Raw genomic sequence first — 22,994 nt, forward strand, 5'->3', positions numbered from 1 at the left:
AAAAAAAAATTAATGTTTTCAGAAAATGTCTCAAAGGAGGAACTTGTATATTGCTGTTTATTCTGCATTGCAAGGGCTGAAGAAATCACAGCTGTCTTTGAAAATCAGTTCAAGCTAAAGTGGGATTACTTGCACCCCTCTATTGTAACCATGAGCACGCAGTTACTATAGTTCTACCTTGTATAACTGAAAGATGGAGGTCTTAGTGCTGGGTGCTGAAACTGCGCATTTTCATATGTTGGACTTCAAAATTTAAACAGGAATTTTTAATTTCATAGGTTGAAAAATATAGTCTGTGATGTAGTTTAGTTCTTGATACCCACTATCAGAAGGAGCTTTATGTTAATTATGTTTTTTGTCTGACAGTAATATAGGTTGGATTTAGTAGGAATTGAGCACGTTGAGCTGTGTGTTAAATTTTATAATTCTGTGTTGCAGTATGCCCTTAATCAGATTTCATTTTTTCCCTAGAGAAACCTGAGTTTCTAGATCGCTTAGAGATAATTTTAAAATAAAATCTCCTTTCTGTTTCCACCATGTCTCCTTTCATTTGTTTTAATTTCCCTGTTTGTTCTAGGCAACAAGAAGAGACATTTTTGGCGCTAGGACCAGACTGGTTTCTGCTGTTCACACAGAGCTACCTGCACTCTAGCACGGTTGTGCTAGGAATCAAGCTACTTCTGTGCTTCCTCCACAATCGATTGCTACTGAACAGATTCAAGGAGGGGATAGTAGCTGGCCACTGGCTGGAGAACAGCTCTGCGGGAGTGACTATTCTAATGGGTATATGTTGGTTTAATGTTCCCAAAACAATTCCTTGATCCAGCTCAGTGACAGGAGATTGCTGAAATGATAGGAGAGTTCCTACTGATCTCAATAGACCAAGAACTGATATTACTTTCTAGGGTGAGTCTGTGCTGAAGAGTGGAGAGCATTGTTTCTCCCTTGCATGACAGTTGGCATTTCTGATTAGCAGTTGCAGTGAAATGGCCCTTTTTGTCCTGTATGAAATAGAGCTAGTTGGTAAGCTTGTGAGGTGTTGAGACGTCGGCTCAACCTTCTGTTTCTTTAGGATTCATTCAGCTTGCTTTTTGTTAACTAGACCTGTGGTTCTGAAAAGGGGAAGAAAAAGGAAGAAGGATTCAGGAAGAATCTCTTGTAAGAAAAGACACAGTGGGAAAAACTGTGGTCTGCTAATCTAGGGAAGTTTTTTAAACTGTTGCTATTGCAGCTTAGCAGAGTACTACATGGCCTGGGACACATACAAATGAGGATAAGAAGTTGGGTCTGTAATCCTTCCTCTGATATGACATCCATTTTTACACACTTCCTCAGAATGTTTTATTTTTCTTTTTCTTTAAAGATAATTTAAAAACTCATCCTCCAGCGCCTGACAATGGCTTCTTCTTGATTTTTGGCTTTTCTGTGTTGCAAAGATGTCTGACTGATCACATCCACATCCCTGAGATCTACTTGCTTGTGGCAGGGCTCTTTCTGGCAACTCCACTGTCTGAACCACCTGAAGTGGCTAAGGTATGAAAAAAATAGTAGACAAGCATGAAGCTGTTATTGCTTCACTACTTTGCCATTTTGTGACCTTTTCTGTGAGAGGATTCTCAAGCAACTTGACCCTACTTTGTTTTTGTGATAGTTAGAATTAGTCTGTCATAGCTTAAAATTAAGTAACTTAACTTCGATTTAAAGAACTTTGTGTTCAAATTGTCCATGTGGGTATTAAATGCCGTTTATTGTACTTCAGAATGTATTTTAGATTGGTTTCCTTGTCTACTCTTACATCAAGACTTATTAAAGTTTCAGAATCAGTGGATTTGGTAATTCCCTCCAGTGTCCTGAGAAGTCATAAGGCAGTTTTGTCCCAGCAGTGCCAAAGATGTATATCAAAAGACAATCCATTAGTGCTATCCTGGGTGTCCTGGTTTGAGCAGTAGCAGTCATTTTTCTCCTTCTTGGTAGCTGGTGCAGTGCTGTGTTTTGACTTTCGGGCTGAGAACGGTTGCTGATAGCAAGTATGTTTTGAGTTACGGCTCAAATGTTTGGTTTGTCCAAGGCCTTTTTCTGAGCTCATGCTCTGCCAGGGAGGAGGGGAGGTCGGGAGGAAGGAGAGACGGGACACCTGACCCAGGCTAGCCAAAGAGGTATTCCATACCATAGCACATCATACCCAGGAGGTAACCAGGAGAGACCAGGAATGGCTGGAGCTCTGGGGGGATGGAGGAGGTATCGGTTGGTGCTCGGTCGGTCAGGGTGGGGTGAGTTATGGGTCGGTGGCTGGTGAGATGTTGTATTCTCTTCACTTGTTGTTTGCTTTATCATTATTGTTTGTAGTAGTAGTAGCAGGAGTGATTTGTGTTATGCCTTAGCTATTAAGCTGTGCTTATCTCAATCCGTGGGGGCTACATTCTTTGGATTCTCCTTCCTAACTCTCCAGTAGTTGGGGGAGCAAGGGGGGGGGAGTGAGTAACGAGCTGTGCGGACTTGGTTTAAACCACGACACTGGGGAACCATATTTAATAGGTAAAGAAGGAGCTGCTGGAGATGAAAATATTTTAGTGTTTTTTATGGTGTGGAGAGCAGGCATTTTTCCTAATGTATCCTATATAATTCACATCTCATCTTGAAATAACTTTCCTTCTTTTGTAGAAAGATCTTGAGTCTATGTTGCAGTGGATCTTACAGCACCACCTTATGGAGAATGTCCTCAAAATTGGGTTGTGTCCAGAGGCAGCTGCTTTACTGCTGGAAATGGTTAGAGTCACTGTGGACAAGGTAAGCATTTTATTGCAAGGACAGTGCAGTGTGAAGGGCAGAATAAACTACCTGAGAATATCAGGTGTCAGTAGCAGTCTTCACTTGTAGCCACTAACCTTTCTCTGCCCTCACAGGGAACTACTGAGCATAACAGTATGCTTCTGAGCATCAGCATAGCTATTGGTCTGGTTACGTACATAGCAGATGATGTGATGGGCTCATGTTTAAGAGCTTCTGAGCACAGAGATAGATCCTACACACAGCATTACCCCTTTTTTTTTTTTCATTTTTGAGGATGAGGATATGCCATCTTTGTGATTGGGTGTATTCAATCTGGGAGTTGGCTGCTTGTGCCTTGCCTGACTTCTGTGGCCATGTCATATTTACCTAGTTGTTTAAGAATACCTAGAGAGGAGCAATATGAGCTTATATGAGCAAGAGGAGTGGTGCCTTGACTAAATACACATTTGTCTGTGTTCAGCCTGTTACAGATGCAGAAGCCTTCTGGGAAATTGCCTATCCAGGGAATGTTATCCAATTTCTGTGCTTGATCTATCACATTTATACTCAGGACCCCGTTTGGCACTGTCCTGACTTCTTGAAAGCTTTGGCTATGGTTGCTTTCCATTCTGGACCACCCAAGGTATGTGTGTCTAAGCCAGCATGAGTCCTTCAGATCAGAGTTGGGTTGCTAGGAGGAAAAATTTAAAATGCATTGCTGTCTACTTCCACAGGCAGGCGCTGAAGGCCTTTTGACTCCTGATGGTCCAGTCATTGCTGAAGGGAAAGGCGGTTCTGATCCCTCCTCTCTCCCACTTCTACCACACCCTGCCAAGAAACAAGTGTGGGATTTTGTGCAAGTCCTCCTGATGGACAGTCTCGTCAACATCCCAGCAAACAAACAAGGGCATCCACTTGAGCTGCTTCTTGAGGTCTCTATTGTAGTCATCGGGCTTTGCTGCTCTACCTTGCACTGGGGGTGGAAGGACAGGAGGTATCCTGCTAGTGTCCTAGTGAAAAAAAGTGCTAACAGCGATGAAGACGTCTTCATTCAGCATTTTCAACAGTTTAGGAAAAGGATGGGATCACAGCTTTTCAAAAGATCCTGGCAGATCTGGAAAGACAGCTTAGTGGAATGGAATTCTTACCTTTTCAACAGGGAAGAAAGGCCTTTTCTGCCTGCTCTGTATTCATGTGAACTAAGAAAATGATGCCCCTAAGCAACAACAAAGGCGTTTTACAGGCAATATTCAATATTGAAGTATGGTGTGAAAAAAATAACTCTTTTCCCTACTAATACCTGCTTGTCACTAGAGCAGCCCTTGGATTTGCTGAGAACAGAAAATTTCACATAAAGCATTCCCATGTACTGTGTTTTGAGACAATAATTCTTTTCCATTGTTCAAATAAAAAAAAACCAAACAACTGTCTTCACTTTTAGTATAGACTAATACAAGCTGTAGCAGCTGAGTCTAAATCATGGACTTCAATCAGTCAAAGCACTGGAAAGAGTCAGAGTAGCCTGAAGAAAAGGAAAATGAAAAATCTAGGCTTCAGCTCCACTTGTCAGTAGTCCAGGTGTTCCAGATATGAATTCTGATGCAGACATCGCTTTGTAATACAAATAGTAATGAACTTAAGCTTGACTGCAACTGTCATGAATTAAATAATTTTGTGGAACAGCAGTTCCCAAAAGGCTTATGCAGTAACATCCCAAGGGTTGGTACAGCTTAAAATAGAGTATGACTCTTTTGACTGTCTGAATCCTGTGCCTGCTAATGGAGCTGAAGTTCCCTGAGAGAAAGATGTCTTGGGAATCACCTGTGAGCCTGGCTTCTGGCTCTGTGCAAATCTTGTTTGTATTCAGTGTGCAGAGGGCAACAGTGCTGGCTGTCACCTAGAGAATGTAGACCTGTGTAGGATTTCTTCCTGTTTTCCCAGCTAGGGTGTGAGGTTCTGTCATCTCACCTGCTGTCCAGTAGTTTTCCGCATATGCACTCTTGCTAAACTCTGCATAAGAGGTGCTATGTTGCCTTGCACAGAGGAGTACACCAAATCTCTGCATTTATGTATCACTGTGGATTAGCTGTCAGAGAAACCTCATCTTGCAGCAGCTGTTTCATGTGCTCAAAGCAAGAGCTAAGGTGTGTGAGGTGGAGTAGTTGTCCTTGCTTATCTTGCTTTTCCTTTCACCTTCCTAATATGGTGTCTAGTTGTTTATGAGAAATATTGGGCATTTTGAATTAGATAGTACTGAGTACCTCTTGGAATTTCTATTTGTTTCCTTTAGCAAAACTGCTGAATCTGATTCTTTGACAGACATAATCTGCCAGAGATACAATGAAATCAAACTGAGTTTGAGTCTGATTTCCTGGCTGTTGTCCTGCAGTACTAATATGTATATGGTCACTGTATAGGCTTCTCCAGAAGATGCGACCAGTGAGCAAAAGAGACATTTTCAGACAAAAGTTTTGCTGTCTGCTATGGATGTCTTCAATGTTACCAGCCAAGGCGAGGGGAAAACAAGACCAAGAGGTGAGTGGTGAGAATCAGGTCATTAGGTAGCTGATATTTAGAATGTAGATGTAATTGCTTGAAATGTTTCGAAGCAGTAGCTGGAAGGACAGTTCAGCTAGCAGGCTGGACTGTCCATTCACTCCAGCTGTAGGCCAGTTTGCTTAAATTACTGTGATTTTACCATTTTTCTGGAGAGCCTCTTTTTTCTCTTTTAGAGAACAGAACATTAAAAAGGGAGTACTTAGAAAGAAATCCAGCTTTATTCTTGAGTGCTTCTATAAACAACCATGATAATTTAGTGGTTGCTGCTTTCCTTTCTGGTTTATTAGTTGCTCCAGTCCTTCATGATTTTAGTGAGACTGGTTCTGCCCTTAGAATGGAGCCATCATTTCTGCACTGAGTGAAGTATTTCTGACAGACCTGGAGCTTCCTTAGACATGTCCATGTTTGAGACATGGTATTCAGACTGTTCCTTCTTAGCTCTAGTAACCTCACATATCACATCATGGGGATTATTGCATTTCATCTTGTTTTGGAATAATCAACCCTCTTGTGACCTCTCCAGGGAGCAGTGATCCTCGTGGCACTTCAGAATCAACTGTGCCTGTATCAATGATGAATATTGCTTACTTTGCTCAGAAGCTGGTTGAGAAACTGAACAGCAGAATGTTTGCTGCTGACCCCAAACAAATCCTGATCTTCTCTGCCAAACAGATTGCAGCGGTGAGCTATATGAATTTTTCTTCCAACTGTCAGCATGTTGTAATGGGCTCTTTCACACTGACATTGCAATACCACAATTCTCAAAAAGATGGCTGTAATCAGTTTGGTAATTGTGCATGTTCCTGTTTTCTTACATGAGCACATAATGGCTCTAAATGACAATCAGAGCTAGATAGTGCAGCATAAAGAAGAGATAGTTAGCTTTCTTTGTGCTGCTGTCTGTTGGCTATGTACATGTTGCTGAACAGGAATAAATCTCTTCCACAATTCGGGGGACTTCAGCAGAAATGCATAAAAATTGAATTTGTATCTAACAGGAAGTTAAGAGGAATTTTGCTGAAATAAGTTTGCAACAGCTTAAATGAAGTGAGAGGGGAGGATCCTTGGGGAGAGAGTTCTTTGAGCAAGCCAAGTACTCTGCTGTTTTGTTTTCACAGGTCTTAGGAAGCTCAGTTTCTCAAAAGGAAGTTTTCCTCAATACCCTGTACAGCTGTCTAAACAGAGCCATCCTATACTGCCTATCCAGACCGCAACAGTCGCTGCCTGAACAGTTTAATGTCCTGAACACTCTCAATGTCCTGCAGGAACAGTGGGACCTTATTTTTGCAACTTACAACTCAAATAACAATTTTACTGTCTGCCTAATGTACTGCCTTTGCCAACTGAATTCGGGCAGGTACTAATATTCATCTAAGTATAGTGTTTGTTTACATCTCTGTGCTTTTATCTATGGGAGCGTATGCAGAGAGGGAGCTTTCACAAAAGTTGGGCAATAGTTATTTTGGTGAATCACTAGAAGCTGAGACTGAGCTATATTGAGATAGGCTAAGGACTTTGGATGTGGTACATGTACTGCATCCTAGAAAGCATTTGATTCATTGGGCTCAGTGATCTGAGGGTTTAAAGCACCAGTTTGCTTTAAATATGACAAACCTTCTCCTCTGACTTGGTGTTTGTTGAACTGTCAGAATAAAGCCACTTAGAGAAAGATGTCTGTTTTCCTCATAGACTTAAACACGAAAAACAACAACAGATTTTTTTGGGCACAATTTTTCATTATTTAATTTAGAGGATAGGAAATTTACTAATGTGGGCAGTATTCTGGAGGCAATGGATTGTCTTTCAGCAAGAAAGTGGAAGGGATAAGCTGTTCTCAGTATTAGAAGGCTACTTTTTCCTTAAATATAATAGTAAGCAGAAAGTTTCCTACCACCTCTCTTTCTCAAAGGCAGACTAGTGCATGCATTCGTGGGTGTAATAAGCAAGGGATATTGGATGGTAATAACAGTGACTTTTTTTTTTTCCATTTTGAAAAGGGCAACTCATTTCAGAGACACCCAGACAAGCTTGCATGTTTGTCTAAGTAGAGCCCTTAAATTTGTACTTAGGTTTAATTGCTATTCTTTACTAACCAAAGCATCTTTGTTGTATCTGTTTTACTCATCCAGCATTTCTAGCAGCTTACTCATTTCAGAGGAGTAACTGCAGTTAACAAGGTTGAACTGATTTTGGTGGAGCTGGCTCACAACCCCATAATTAAAATGAGAATCTGGAAATCTTCCTGGGATAAGGGCTAGAATCACTCCTTAAGCATGCAGGTGGCCAGTCTCTGAGACATCTGCATGAACTAATTTAGGGAGATGTTTTTCCTGATCCAGCAGCTATTCTTGTGTGGGTACCTTTAAAATTTATATAAAATTGTGCATGGGTCTTGTGAATCTGTTATGGTTATTGTTACTTGGATCTGAGCTGCAAAGTCCTGGTCATACTGAAGTTGGGAGTTTTGCCATTGACTTGGATAGGGCTAGAACATCCATATCCACTCTTTTCACTATTTTTACAGGTGATGTATCAGAGGTACTCTTGATAAGAGAAGGCTGCATGGAGACCTCATAGCAGCCTTCCAGTATCTGAAGGGGGCCTACAGGGATGCTGGGGAGGGACTATTCATTAGGGACTGTAGTGATAGGACAAGGGGTAACGGGTTGAATCTTAAACAGCAGAGGTTTAGACTTGATATAAGGAAGAAATTCTTTACTGTTAGGGTGGTGAGGTACTGGAATGGGTTGCCCAGGGAGGTTGTGAATGCTCCATCCCTGGCAGTGTTCAAGACCAGGTTGGATGAAGCCTTGGGTGATATGGTCTAGTGTGAGGTGTCCCTGCCCATGGCAGGGGGGCTGGAACTAGATGATCTTGAGGTCCTTTCCAATCCTAACTATTCTATGATTCTATGATTCTACAGTGTAAGATGGGGAATTATTTTTAAAACTGTGTTTTGTTAAAAAAAAAACAATATTAGGTTGTGCTTTATTTGCTATAATGATGTTTGCTGTCTCAGTTCAAACCTTCTGTGCTGCTTAGTTGGTCTGAATTGAATCCATTAACACAATATCACAACAGAAATAAGTTGCACTTCCTGTGGTCTTTTCTTGATTGTTCTCATTCCAGTCTGATAATAATTTCCAGGGCAAAACTGTTGAGATGGGGTAAAGGTTGCTTGTATGTAGCAAGAGCAGAAAACATAATTATTTTTCTAAATATATTACATTAATATATACATTAATATATCCAAAATCCAAACATAGGAAACCCAGGGAATCAGAATTGTGGTATTTAAAAGGAAATCCAAAATTAAAATGGCAGCTTTGCATACCCAAGAGGTCTGACTCTCCCATGTAGTAGTGCCTTTTTGTAATTGAAAGAACGCAGTATATTACTAGTGCTTCTATATAATATATATATTATTGACAACACTTCTGTGACCGAGTCCTGGTTCTCTTAACTGAGCCTGTTGTATTTATTGTAAGTATTACAGCTGTGCTGAAATACCTGGTATCTTTTACCTACTGACTGCTAAATTACCTGACACACATTCCACTCCCAAAACACTATTAACTTTAATGGCCATGGTGATGTTCTCAACTATAATCTAACTGATACTAATATCATGGTGCTAAAGTTCGCAGCTTGTTTGTGCGGAGTGCTTTATAAACTGAATGAACAGTCACTGGTGCAAAGAAGTTAGATTAGGCAAGCAGTTCAGGTAGTGTTTCCCACGTAAGGGCAGATACCTCTAGTGAAGAAACTCAGAGCAAAGTGACAGCATACAAGATGCTTAGGGGAAGTGTAAGAAATTTGGATGCAATCTGGCTACATTAATACAGCCCCTGTGTTCTAGCTAATTGAGATGAATGGTACATAGAAGTGCACTAAGAAGTGCAGGGGTAAGCATATGTAACAGAGTGATCTGTAGGATCTTGGTGACTGCTCCTTGACTTCAAAAACCAGACTGGCAGTGGTTTAGTTCCCACCTCTTGTAAATCCTCCAGTATCATGTAAGTCCTCAAGCCTGGAAATATTGACCTACTAAATGAATTGGAGTGGATGTGGAAAAATAACTCATGTGCCCTCCTATTTTTTTCTTTGTCACAGCTACTCAGAAGGTTTTGGGGTGGATGCAAAACCAAAGCTGGCTTCGTATCACAAAATTTTCCTCACACCCAGTGAAGAGGAAAGGGGCAATCTGCCTACTCCAGATGATGGTAATGTATAGCACATATTGCCTTTGACTTACTGAGAAGGAAATTGCCTAGCTTAAATAGTTATCAGAGTAGCTTGTGCAAGTGCTACTTAATTGCTTCTTCAGTGTATAGGCACTGTAAGCACAACATAGAGAAAGTTGTGCTAAAAATTACTTGTGCTTGCATCATACCTCTTTATTCAAAATTCACACCCCACATGTTCAGGAGTGATGGGCATCAGTCTGGAGACCTCTTCCTTTGTTGTGGCTGTCCTGGGTTCAGCAGTAGCAGTCATTTTTCTCCTTCTCAGTACCTGATGCAGTGCTATGGTTTGACTTTCAGTCTGCGAACAGCGCTGATAACACCGATATTTTTAGTTGTGGCTCAATAATGTTTACTCTGACCAAGGACTTTCTGAGTCTCTTGCTCTGCCAGGGAAGAAGGGAAGCTGGGTGGAAGCAGAGACAGGACACCTGACCCAAACTAACCAAAGAGGTATTTCATACCACATCACATCATGCCCAGTATATAAACTGAAGGCAGTTACCCGGAAGGGTTAGATCACTGCTCAGGTCGGGCTGGGTGTTGGTCAGCGGGTGGTGAGAGGTTGTATTCTCTTCCCTTGTTATTTCCCTTATCATTATTATTATTGGTGGCAGCAGCAGTGATTTGTTTTATACCTTAGTTACTAAACTGTTCTTATCTCAACCTGTGGGAGTTACATTATCTAATTTCTCCTCCCCATCCCTCCAGGAGCTGGTGGGGGAGGAAGAGGGGGAAGTGAGTGAGCAGCTACATGGTTCTGAGTTACTGGCTGGGCTTAAACCATGACAGTGGCCAGTATCAGTGCCCACATACATACTATTTGTAGCTCTATTTCTTTTCTCAAGGCCTGTACAAAGCTTCTGTCTGTTGTACACAGGAAGAAACATTTTGCTCTTTTAAGAGAAAAACTGTAAAATTCGGGGGCTGGATTCAGTGTGGAGGCTGAGCTGCACTGTACAACAGAATAGTGCTCTTTTTTTTGTATAAATATTGGTTTGGATATGGTGCAACCAAATAAGTCTGTTTTGAAGGGAAGTACAGCAAAACAGATCAACACTTCCTTATAGAGCATCCTGTTGCTATGTCACATTATTCCATGACTCAGTTACCCTCCACCCACCATCTCTAATAAAGTTTGGCAACGTAAAGGAATGTCCTTTATGTGCTTTAGCATTCTGTGTATGATAGTAGGATCATCCAAATTCTGATGAGATGGTTTTCGAAGGCAGAAACAAGTTAGAATAATCTATCACTCCTATTTGTTTCTTTCAGAAAGTTGAAATATAGTAAAAGTAATGACTTGCTGGTTTCTGTTTTAGACTAAGTAGTCTGTCTTAGAACCTATGGAGGCAGTAAGCAAAATTGAGCAACTTCTCTGACTCTAGCTGTTACTCTGGACCAATGCTGTTCCAAATGAGATGTTTTTCCTTTATCTGATGCTTGACTTGTTACACAAAAAATGATTTTTAATTTGTAGTTTTTTTTGTTTCCTAGTGCATCAGGAGATTCTGAAAATAGTAGAAGTCATCTGGAAGCAGCTCATTTCTCAGAGGCGGCAGGCTCTGGAGGAGACTTACAAGATGGATCTTTCTGTAAAAGGAAATGATAGAGAAAGGGATATGAAGTTAACAGAAATCACTCCTTTATGGGAAGAAATTATGACAAAAGCTTGGCAACACTTGATAGGTCTCTGTCTTTTATGGAATACTCATTGTAGTAAGCAAAGACATTGCAGGAAATGTAGCACTTAATGGAAAGTCACTGATACTTTGGTTATACCCTTCCTCTGCACATCACCTGCTAGATAAAGCAGATTCTTGGGGACTGTCATCAAGAACTGTGATTGTTTTCTGTGTCATGCCCTAGCCCTTCTGTAATCACAGATGATGATGGGTGATTTTGTAGGGCTTAACAATTGTTTTCCATAGGAGAATTTAAAAGGAAGGATAACTGGGTGAGGAAGAGTGTCCCAATGTGCATAGTGCTGCAGTGACTCAAAGTTCATGTCTGTGTAATTAAACAGATCTGTCAGACCTCTGTGAGGTTTTTAAAGATTTGTGGAGTACCTGTTAATTCAATGATTTTCCTATATATAGAAGGGCAATTCAGCTGGAGTGAGGCACTGCCATTTTCTTGTGTCTTGTGTAACAGGGATACAAATCCTCTACCTTCCCACAGGCTCAACTTCAAGTCTTACAAGCTTCTTTTTTTTTTTCTGTTCTGACCCACAGCGTCTGAAAAGAAGCTTCTCCAGCATAAATCAGGGCCAGGCCTGACACAAGGCAAGCACAATTCCTGGAGCGAAAGCCTCTCTTCAGCTATGAAATTGATGCCTGGTCGAAACACAAAGGAAATTACATGCAAATCTGAGGTAACTTCTGCTCTTTGTCTTCCTTGACTGTGTCACTGGTCTGCCTTTTATACAGCTCTGAAGAGTTTGTCTGGTCTTGGGAGACTTCTCAGTATGTCTGTTGAAATGTACCATTGTAAACAAGACACCTATTGCAGTTAAAGTTCCTTTTCTAGACTACTAGAAATAATCACTAAAAAATAGTCATTGATATGAAGAACTTCAGTTGGCAGATTTAATTAACATATTATGTATTAATGCGTACTTTTTGCTTGAGGCCTAACTATTGCACTTGAAAGGAAAAACCTAACCAACCTGTGTGTGTTTGTGCTCACAGGGCTCTCTTGGGTCAGAGCAAGGTGAGAGGATGCTGGCTTCACTGCAGCTTTTGACTTACGTCACTTATGTAAATCTTGCCCTTCAGGCACTAAATTAGTAAAAACCATCAGGTATTACCATGGTGCTGTCCTTTCACTTTATACTCATTATGAAGTATTAAAGGTCCACATTTTAGTTGAGCCTCAAGAGATAAAGAAAGAAGTGCTTATACAAACCAGGAATGTGTCTTTAAGGTATGCAGCATTTCCACTGTCAGCAATGCAGCTGGACTATGTTTTCCATGTGTAAGCTCCTCCTTTGCTGAGAGGGCCATTTCCATGTTTTTGCTGGGCATCAGAAGTACAAATAAAAAGCATCGGTTAGATGTTACGTAAGTAGGTTAGGGCTATAGTAACTAGCTATAGGATAGAGCAGCAGTGCATTGACAGAATAGTCAGAGCTTTGGACTGAGCTTGTGTCACTGCAGTGCTGAACATATTAATGTCTTTTTTTCTCCTGCTGAGGAGACAGTGAGTCTGATACAGCATCAGTTTGGGAGTCTTAACCCTCTAACTCAAGCTATAGCAGATTGTAGCTTTAAACCAATGATGGCTGTTTCAGTTCCAGATGTATGGGTGAGGAAGTTTATGATTCCCAAGTAATGTGTCTGATAGTACCTTACTGAGCTGCAAGCTTTTTCTCAGCATGTCACAGAATACTTCCTTTTCCTTAATATCACTTTGCTGCTTACAGAGTGAGCAAGTTCTTCCCAGGTACATCTGTAGACTGTGATGTCATACTGCAAGAGCATCGACTATTTGCCCTGGGGTCTGTTTAATTATTTTTTTAAAATTAATTTTGATTATTACAGCTGATTACACCTCAGTGAGCAATGTAATTGATATTTGTAAATGTATCCCAAGGAACATTTTGTACAACATGCTTTTTGCTGTTGAAGGTTAAAGACTCCGTTATTGGTTTTTTCCTAAATATGCCCACATCATTAGTTCCTCCAGTGAAGAGGTTGCCATCTGGAAAAGGCAGTGCGAAGACATTACTCAGGCACAAGTGCATGAAATTGGTGTTTCTGCATCTTCTGTCTCTCTTCTGCAAGGAAGCGGTTTGTAATTAAAGGAGCTGGTTTTGGAGGAAACATTACTCATTCGGTGTTATTCCTTATCATGTCAAAGTCTGACAGCTCCATAGCTCTGATAAATTGTTCCTCTCAATGAGATATCAAACTACAGCTCCAAATCTTCTCCTTCTTCCCCTTTCTCCCTCCAGCCTCTTTGAAAGAGTTTGATGCACTTTTCACGGAGATGAAATCTAAGAGGAAGAAATTAATTTCTTTGCTCCGTAACATTCCTTTTTCTTTGTACACTTCACAAGTAAGGTAAATAGTAAAAAATTCCATATCAAAGGAAGCTGGGAGCACAAGTTAAGTTAAAAGTACATGATAATTGTGCTTTTAACTTGTATTTTTGACCTCACTTAGGTAGTCACTTTAGGAAGTGTTGTAATGTGATTTTGAATAATTTGCTGTGTCTTGGGTGCCTTCTGTATTCACTTGTGGAAAAATCTTCAGATTCTGGCCTCTGCCTTCACTACTACTAGTATAGACCTGTATGTCCTACAGCAATAGGCACCTGACTGAAACATTGCAATACAAGGCCAAATAGCATCGTGAACTGCATATTGAGAGACAAAGAATTTAAATCTCATAGTGAAAAAAAAAAATCCTTTCATTTACCAAGAGCTAAGCATGATTGTTCCTAACTGAGCAAAACTTATTAAATTTGACAAAAGTGCAGAAACTGAGCCAGGATTTCTAAACTTTGCTCAATAGAAAAAGGAAATGAGTTGGTTACTTCATTATTTGTTGATTTTCAGTCAATAAAGGAATCAAATTAGGAAGTTCATGCAGAAGTTGCTGCAGATTAAAAAAAAAAAAACACCAAAAAAAAAAACCCAACAAAACAACAACAACAAAACTCTTCAAAACTATTCACTTTTCACCTGCTGTCATTTACAAGATAAAAGAGTGGTTTTGAGACCAAATCCTCAATCTGTAAAAACCAGCAAAATTCAACCTATTCACTTGTCCTGGTTTGAGCAGTAGCAGTAATTTTTCTCCTTCTTGGTACCTGGTGCAGTGCTGTGTTTTGACTTTCGGGCTGAGAACGGTTGCTGATAGCATGTTTTGAGTTACTGCTCGGGTGTTTGGTTTGTTCAAGGCCTTTTTCTGAGCTCATGCTCTGCCAGGGAGGAGGGGAAGCCCGGAGGAAGGAGAGACAGGACACCTGACCCAGGCTAGCCAAAGAGGTATTCCATACCATAGCACATCATACCCAGGAGGTAACTGGGAGAGAGCCGGAAGGGCTGGAGCTCTGGGGGGGAATGGAGGAGGTATCGGTCGGTGCTCAGTCGGTCAGGGTGGGGTGAGTTATGGGTCGGTGGCTGGTGAGATGTTGTATTCTCTTCACTTGTTATTGGCTTTATCATTATTGTTTGCAGTAGTAGTAGCAGGAGTGATTTATGTTATACCTTAGCTATTAAACTGTGCTTATCTCAATCCGTGGGGGCTACATTCTTTGGATTCTCCTTCCCAACTCTCCGGTAGTTGGGGGAGCGGGGGGGGGGGGGGGGGGGGGGGGGGGGGGGGGGGGGGGGGGGGGGAGTGAACGAGCTGTGTGGACTTGGTTTAAACCACGACATCACTCCACGAAATGGTCAGTCCCCATGTTTCCGCTGTGCTTTCACTCAGGATCTCCAGTACCAGTGAAGGCAATTCCCTGCAATTTGGTGACAAATGTCAGAGTTGGTAATCAAATGGAGTTGTGTTTTCCCAGTATTTCTGAATCTACTTCGCTATCTCATGCTGTGATCTGGGCTATGTCTGGAAGGTATGGTCATTCAGAAGCGAAAGCATGATCACATTTCAGTTAGAATGCCAATGATCTGCTCTGGTAATTGCCTTTTTGTGCTTTCTTGGAAATTTGAGTAGCCATGGAAAAGCAAGAAGAGCACTGTAGAAAGTCAGATTTTTTAATGCTTACAGTTGACAGGTAAATTTGCCAGCAGGAGGGTCTATAAGACTGAATGCAATGCCAAAGGTTTTCAAAGCATTTACTTTTCTGTTTCAAAGTGAGACTTCTGATCTCTTGCTCTTCATCCTCCCATAGGATATGTATGTAATTTTTAGGTTAGCAATGGCCAATTATTTTTGTCATCTTCAACAAGCTGCAAGGGCATCAAGGGACCACTATAACAATCATATTTTGATAAGCTGTAAATGAGTCAACAGCTTCTACCATGCAGTGTCATGAGGTTCTTCTTGAGGATGAGTGCCTGAACAGGGATACAAGCAGCATACTTCTAATGGCTGTAAGACACACTGCTTCAGGAGTGTAGATGAGGTTGTTCTTCTATACAAGATATATAAAGCCTCCCAAGTTTTAAAGTAGGCCTGATCATGCTTGTCCTCTTCTGTTTTGGTTAATTAATTACATTCTTTTATGCCAGAGACCCATGTACCATGAGAGAATGAAATAGAAAACGTATTTTTAATCCCAGACTTCAGAATAAAGAGGTTAATTGAGACCTTCTAACTTTTAATTGCAAAACCAGAAACTTTAGAGTAGGATTTTGGTCAGCAAACATACATTTGTGAAGACAGCTATAGATAACAAGCCGATATCTGACCTCCCTTGTGCTAGTTTTGTCACTCTGTCCATTGCAAAAGAATTGCTTCTAGTTAAATGATGGGAGAAGGCGGCCTTTGAACTCTTAAGGACTTCTGAGCAGTTTGATGGGTAGCTCAGTTTCTGCTCTGCTGCCCTTAGCATATGCAATGTCACTGCAGAGCTAACAGCAAAAGAGCATTTAATGGTGTAGCTCTATGAACCAGAAGATACTGGGTGCAAATTTTGGCTTTACTAGGAATAATTAATTTTTCTTTAGTTGACTGTATAATAAGAGCCCATTTCTTGTATTTACTTTTGTAAGTAGCAGCCAAATTGTTAAACCCACAGCAAACCTGTAAAAGACAACTGCATCAAAATTTCAGTGAGAGCCTTCTCTATCCCTGTGAATTACTTCCTGAAGTCAGGAGCTTCGAGAAAAGACCTCTTGGCTGAGACTTAAGTCACTGTCAAGACATAAAATCTATTCCAGGGCGGCCTTGAACAAAAAAAATTTGCTAATTTGGAATGAAGGATGAACAAGCTCAACTTAGTTCACAGTAGCTGAAATGAAGATGATAGAAATATTTGAAACAAAATCACAATTATCACTGAAATATTTTTCTTACCACTTACTTGGGCTTTTACCAGCTTTTCAAGTTAACTAAGTTAAAACAAGCAAACAGAATGATATTCCTTTGAATAGATCAACATTTGTGTAACATCTTTATCTTCATAATAGAAGAATAGTTAACATCACTAATTATCTAATTAAGTTCATTAACTATCCACCAACAGTGCACCATGAAGTTGACATTATGTTCTTCTGTCAACAAATGCTTTGATTTCTCAGGAAGTAATTAAAATGTAAATTAGCATGTCATTAGATGCACAAGGGAAGTTAGGAATCAAATATTCATTTCAAAACTGCTCATAGCACACATTTTTTTACTTTGATGAATGTAGGCACTTTACTATTAATGATGTATATTAAACATTTTCCATTATAATATTATTGTCTTGTTTAATAACTGGCTCAAAGCTAAATTACAGTATGCTGCTGCAAGCTGGAAAAAGTTTCTTTAACTTTGAACACAGAAATGTTTATGTCCTTTTAAGCAGCTGTCTGACACATTGCTCATTTATCATTTTCAGATTGTTTACAAGATCTTAAAGTAATAATTCAACAGGTCAATAAGTTAAATAAGAGCTGCATGATAACATCAAATGTAGAGCTGTCTGATTTTATGTAATACAAATCACTAAGCTTTTTGGAATATACGGGAATAATTTCCACGTGCATTGAAGATAACTGTTTATCAGAGAAGTTGAAATATAAAGGCTGTATGTTGATGAATACAAATTATTAGGCTGACTCAGATCCACAAGCTGCTATCCCGAAAGTCTGGCCCATAAAAATCCAGTATGGGTTGTTGCAGGAGATGGTGTATGACAGCACAATGCACGGTAGAAAAATTATCCTAGCAATTTTTTTTTTCTTAATCTATATCAGTTTCATATTAAAACCTGAATTAGAAGACATAATACCCCTTGCAAAACTTTTTCTGGGTAACTGGTCAGGAGAAGTTCTGTGATTTTAAACGCAGTGGTGTCCTACGGCAGTGAAGTCCCTTCATTTAATTAAAAATGTATGAAAAGATGTTTTCTTTTTACTTCTAGCATACTTTAAAATATACTTCTGCCTTTCAAGCTAGAGATTCTGTCTGGTTCAGGTTTAAGCTTGAGTAAACTATTTCAGTGAGTAGAGTTAAATGTTTTAAGCTGTCGATATTAAAATCTCATCTATCAAGAGCTTCTGGTTGTAGAGTTTTATTTTCATATAACAGAGGTGATACCCAGAGAGTTGAATGGTATTAATGTGGATGAAAGCAGAGTTTTATTTGGTTGCAGGAAAAAAACAGAAAAAAGTGCTAGCCACTGAAATAGAATTATTTTTTCTTTGCTGAATATATAGAAAGACAAGTATTTTTTTCATATCTCTTGGATCAAGTATGTCATATACAAAAATTCTGAAATAAATTGTTTTAAGTTACTTTATATGGATTGTTTGATTCAGAAGCCTGAACTGACAATTTAAACTGAATCAAACTTATATTTTTTTTTAAAACTTTGAGTGGAATCAACATTCTCATCCACAGTTTCCCACCAGAGAACTATTTTTCATTATTCGTTAATTTTTAAGTTCTGTGTTTGTTCTATTTTTAAAGTAAAAGAATGCATTTTTTCAATCATGTTAGTTATTATTAGAATCTTTATAAGGAAAATAATTATTAACAAACTTGCTTATCAACGAGTTATGATTTTATATATGGTGTCTCACCTCATGCAAGCAGCAGTGTAAAATACACACAGGAGTCTGGGTACCAAAAAAATTAAGTCTAAGTTTTTATATAAGACAGCAGGGACTGAAAACTGTGCAGAGCGTGGACTGGATGGCAGCACATGCAAATAGAGAGCAGGAAATTAAGGGAGGTCATAGGAATATCTCTAAGATGAAATTAAATGTTTCTTCTAGGTGAGAGTAAAGTTCACTACCCTGTGCTGAAGTCTGTGGCCGTTGATTTCTTGTTCTCATCCTTGTTAGACAAATTAAGGATAAAGCTTGGTTATGCTTATCTGTGTTCAATTAATGCTTTCTGCTTGAGGAGTCCAGGATTGTTCTACAGGCACTAAAAATCTCCAGAAGTAGTGTTGTCACCTTTAAATGCATGTTATTTTAGGAAAATTGATATTTTTAGGGACCAGGGAAGAGATGTTTCTTTGTATTCTGTACTCTGATCTCTAAGCATATGTTAAAGTTTACAGAATTCTTTTGTCAGCTAAAGGATTAGAAGTGCACATTTTTCTTAAATAAAAGCCACGATTCAATGACCCCATTGCTGTTCCCCATAATGCCTTTACCTTCACCTTCCACTAGAGGTAAAAAGGTAATATCTCTGCTGTAACAGGATGGAAATATCAACAGGAGTCCATCAAGAGGTTGAGTGAATTATCCCAAAGACACAGAATTCCCAGAGATAGGATTAAATAACAAACATGTCTTGCCTCCCACTGTCCTTTTTTGTTATTAGGGTACAAGTTATTGGTTCTTCCAGGAATTCACCTCTTCAGTAGTATCATCTGTTGAAGGAGTGTATGTATGCACACATGCATACATACATGCATACATACATACATACATATATATCGTTGCTATATTAGTAATGCTTCTGTGCTCCCAGAGTTTAGCTGACAAATACAGTTTAGAAGTCTTAATGCATGAACACTATACTTTGGGTTTATCATCTTGAAACCCATCCCTCTGTGTGGGTACATTTATGATGCACTGAAAAACTGATTTTTTTCTCATTAAGTTTGCTATTCCCCAACCAACTGGCGATGCCAGGAATCCATCCATGATCCTTAGGAACAGTTGGCATCGTGCATTAACCTCCTAGTGGGTTGAGGCACGAAGCTTCCATGCAACACTTAACTGCTGGAACTACAGTCTGTTGAAAAACAAAATGAATTTTGGCAAAGCAACAATAAAATCCACATGGCTATAACAATTTTGTGATTCAAAAGAGTGTAAACAAACCATAATGTGGAGAGTGTATGCAAAGGACTAGCATAAACTGCTCTTTAATCTGCTAAGGAAAATGCTATCTTCCTTGGATTAATGCTTGTTACCTTGTGACTAATGAAACATTTTTCCTCTTTAGAAATGAACCTACTCGCTTCCTAATGCATAGGCAATTACTTAAAAAGTAGTCTGATGACAAGATGGGTGGCTTACTGTTTGCTGTGTCCCTGATTCAGCATGTTAGATTCAGCAACACTAGTAGATTTGGAGATGTTATGCACTTTGTCCCTGTATCTGAATATAAAAGGGTGGTGAATTGGAGACTTCACCCAGTTCTTGTAATTTACTATAACACTTCTATTCTTCTCTGTAAAACTGCCATGTTAGCTGTAATCTTATCCTCTGCTTGTGATGCTGATGAAGAAAGGATTGATTTATTCTCTCTGATTTAGTAAGAAAGGACCAGAAGTATTGGGCTTTAATTGTGCATGTCAGGAGGGGAAAATCTCGTTAAGTGTGTGGAAAAAGCAGCAGCATGAGAACTGAAGTCAATACAAGATAGTTTTCAGAACTCAGAAGAGCTTAGGTTCTTAGGTGGCAGGAGATCCATGCTGGCTAGTGCTTGAAGTCCAGAGTACAGGACTAGGATGTGGGGCTGTCAAGAGGAGCAATGCTACACCACAAGCAGATGCCATTTAATGTTGAGCTGCTGGGAGATACATACTTAACTAAAACTCAACAGTTTGCTCTTTGCTAAATGGCATTTTCTTAGTGTTCTTCGTTAGAAAAAAATGCAGATTTGCTGTTTGATTTGAGGTCGGATGTGTGTATCACATCAGTATCATGTCATTTTTCTCATTCTAATGATGCTAATTTCCTGTTTCCCTCCTTTGCAGTCATCACCCATAGAGTTTTTAAGCATGTTGATTTGCTACTTTCAAAGTTCAGGTGATGTGTATATGTTATTTGTATGTGTGTGCCTTAAATGCTTGGGTTAAAGGCAAATCTGCCCCTCTTCAGTAGCAGACAACCTGTATAAGAGTTGTGAAGTATATGCTCAAACACATCCTGAAACATAGTTATTTATTGAATCTGTTTCTGCCATGCATAAGCTCTTCGCCACTGTCACATATGCTGTTTACATGAGGTTTGTTCTGTCCCTGAGAGCTCTTTACCTGCTCTTCAGTTTTTCTGTGCCCATGGAATATTTTCTTAAAACCTAGTGACTGCTTGAATAGCAGTAACTAGATCAAAAAACTTACATGTAGAATTGCAAAAGTTTAAGCTAGAGGAAAAAAAATATGTAGACTCTTCCTGTGATATAATATCTGGTAAATCAAACAAATTAGAATATGATCTGTGATTGGGAACATAAGGGCCAAAAGGATTTCCAAACTGGTTCATCAAATTATTTCTCCCTCTCACTGTTGCATGTTGTCACCATATGCATCCTCTTTATTGGTGTATCGGGTTGCTTCAGATTAATTCAGGTTGGGTTTTCCCCATCACCAAACCCCCTTTCCCTGCAACCGGGTCATAGTGACAGGATGTTTCAGAAGCTTGTCTTAGTTTCCCCATCTGTATGCTAAAGAATTTGACCTATTTCATAAAGACCTCTCAGATGTACCAGTGAAAAGTGTTATACAAGATTACAACTTTAGCTCTTCTGAGAAAAATAAATATTATAAATATACAAGCTCACACAGTAAAAGCATTCATGTAGCATTGCAGCTAAAACTAAAGTATCTAAACTAATATCACTAGTTCTAGTCCTCACCAAGAGATGACTAAAGCACATACATCAAAACAAGTATATGGGTATTCTCACTTATCATCCATAGGATTATTTATTTGGCACAGTGAGGGATCTCGTTATCTGGGCTTTCTTTTAGCTCTCTTTGTATGCAGCCAAGTCCAAGCTCTTCCAAGCCCAAAATTGTTTTGCTGCAAGTTTTATTTTTATTTATTAAGAGTTTTGGCAAATACTTCAGTGTGTGTGTGTGTTCTGTAATGCAACACATAGCCTTTAATTCCCCAAAGACAGCCTCAAACTGCAGAGCTCCAATGATGTAATGTTTCTTTAAGAATGAACTGTGGCATATGTGGTGTGTGTATCATGCAATGTGAGTTTATTATGGCAAGCTTGAATATTTATGGGGTGAAGGAGTGTTAAGTGATATATATATATATATGAATAATAAAAAATCAGACATAAAACATTCCAGAGCTCAGTAAAGAATTGTTAACTTAGAAGTGACAGTTCAACCTTTTTTTTTTTTTTTACTTTTTTGTTTCAACTTCCTCTTCTTACAAGCAGCCTTGCAATTGCTTTAGTTGAAAGAAATTATAGAAAATCTGCTCTCTGGTTTTGGTTTGGTTTGGTTTTGGTTTGGTTTGGTTTGGGTTGGGTTTTTTGCATGATAATTTCTTTGTTTGACAGCATATTTCTTCTTGCTGGTTTTACCTTTCCATAGTGATAATCAGTCTCTCTCCTATTTGCATGAGGTCTCCATGCAGCAAGAGGAGAAGTGGGGTTTGATTCTGTGGTTGTTTTTATTTTTGTTTTTTTTTTTTAATGGGGAAATAGCTTGTAAATTCCATCACCTTTCCAAGCTCTAAATATTTTCTGTGGAATCTGAGGCAGAAAAACAACCTGATTCTAGTTAGAATGTGATTGTCTAAGGCTGCAAAGTAGAGAAATCTTTATAAAGAAATACTTACAGCATAGTAACATACTTAGTTTTTTTTGAAAGGATGGATCAATATGGCCTTTTAGTCTGCTCTTTCCTACAATGCAGATCTTATTTCCTGCATTTACACCTGCTTTTATGCACATAAAAGTCACACTTATGTTACCAATATTACAAATATCAAAGCTTTTGTTCAAGATAGATATTACGGTGTGGCACTATTGTATTTTATAACGGGTTGCCATTTTAAAGGATAACCACCTACAATTCTTAATGGAAACTGTTTATTTTTTACAAATTTGGTTTTGTTTTTTAATTTTGTTGGGTTTTGTTTATTAGGGGTTTTTTTTTCCCAATCACAGACATCTCAATTTTGTTAACTGTTCATTTAATTTTGTAACCAGATGGTTTTCCTGGGAGGATGATCATCAGGGACATGTTCATCTGGTTAAAGATGGCTAGACATAGCATTCAGAAGCCAAAATTGTTAATCTTCAGTTCACCAAATGTGGCTAGAGGAATTTTTTCTTCTTAGGACCCTTCATATGTTTCAAAGGCTAGAAGCTGAGTCAGTGAAGTTTGTGAGAATCACTTCAATATGGGCTTTAACCTTAGGGATCTGATGGGTGACCATGAGCAAAATGCAAACTACAAGCAACTTTGAAACAGCTGCCAGTAGAGCACTGACTAGGCTTGAATAGCCTGTGGGTATCTGAAATGCTTGTTAATACCTGGAGGAATTGGTTGTCTACTCTGAATGGCTTTTACCTTTTGTCCACATGGAGATGAGAACTCAGC

The 22,994-nt window shown here is 39.2% G+C and overlaps 1 protein-coding gene across 1 annotated transcript in view; it reads left to right on the plus strand.

Annotated features, from left to right (window-relative positions):
- Positions 1 to 22,994, plus strand: part of WDFY4 (WDFY family member 4) — a 136,954-nt gene that overhangs the window by 50,289 nt on the left and 63,671 nt on the right. The window contains exons 28-38 of the mRNA XM_013130246.3: positions 578 to 783; positions 1,364 to 1,533; positions 2,662 to 2,787; positions 3,251 to 3,412; positions 3,504 to 3,701; positions 5,187 to 5,304; positions 5,852 to 6,009; positions 6,447 to 6,685; positions 9,442 to 9,551; positions 11,070 to 11,261; positions 11,807 to 11,946. Of these exons, the coding sequence (XP_012985700.2) occupies positions 578 to 783; positions 1,364 to 1,533; positions 2,662 to 2,787; positions 3,251 to 3,412; positions 3,504 to 3,701; positions 5,187 to 5,304; positions 5,852 to 6,009; positions 6,447 to 6,685; positions 9,442 to 9,551; positions 11,070 to 11,261; positions 11,807 to 11,946 (1,819 nt within the window). The remainder of the gene's footprint in view (positions 1 to 577; positions 784 to 1,363; positions 1,534 to 2,661; positions 2,788 to 3,250; positions 3,413 to 3,503; positions 3,702 to 5,186; positions 5,305 to 5,851; positions 6,010 to 6,446; positions 6,686 to 9,441; positions 9,552 to 11,069; positions 11,262 to 11,806; positions 11,947 to 22,994) is intronic.

Source organism: Melopsittacus undulatus, chromosome 4 (genome assembly GCF_012275295.1).
Source record: "Melopsittacus undulatus isolate bMelUnd1 chromosome 4, bMelUnd1.mat.Z, whole genome shotgun sequence".
NCBI lineage: Eukaryota > Metazoa > Chordata > Aves > Psittaciformes > Psittaculidae > Melopsittacus > Melopsittacus undulatus.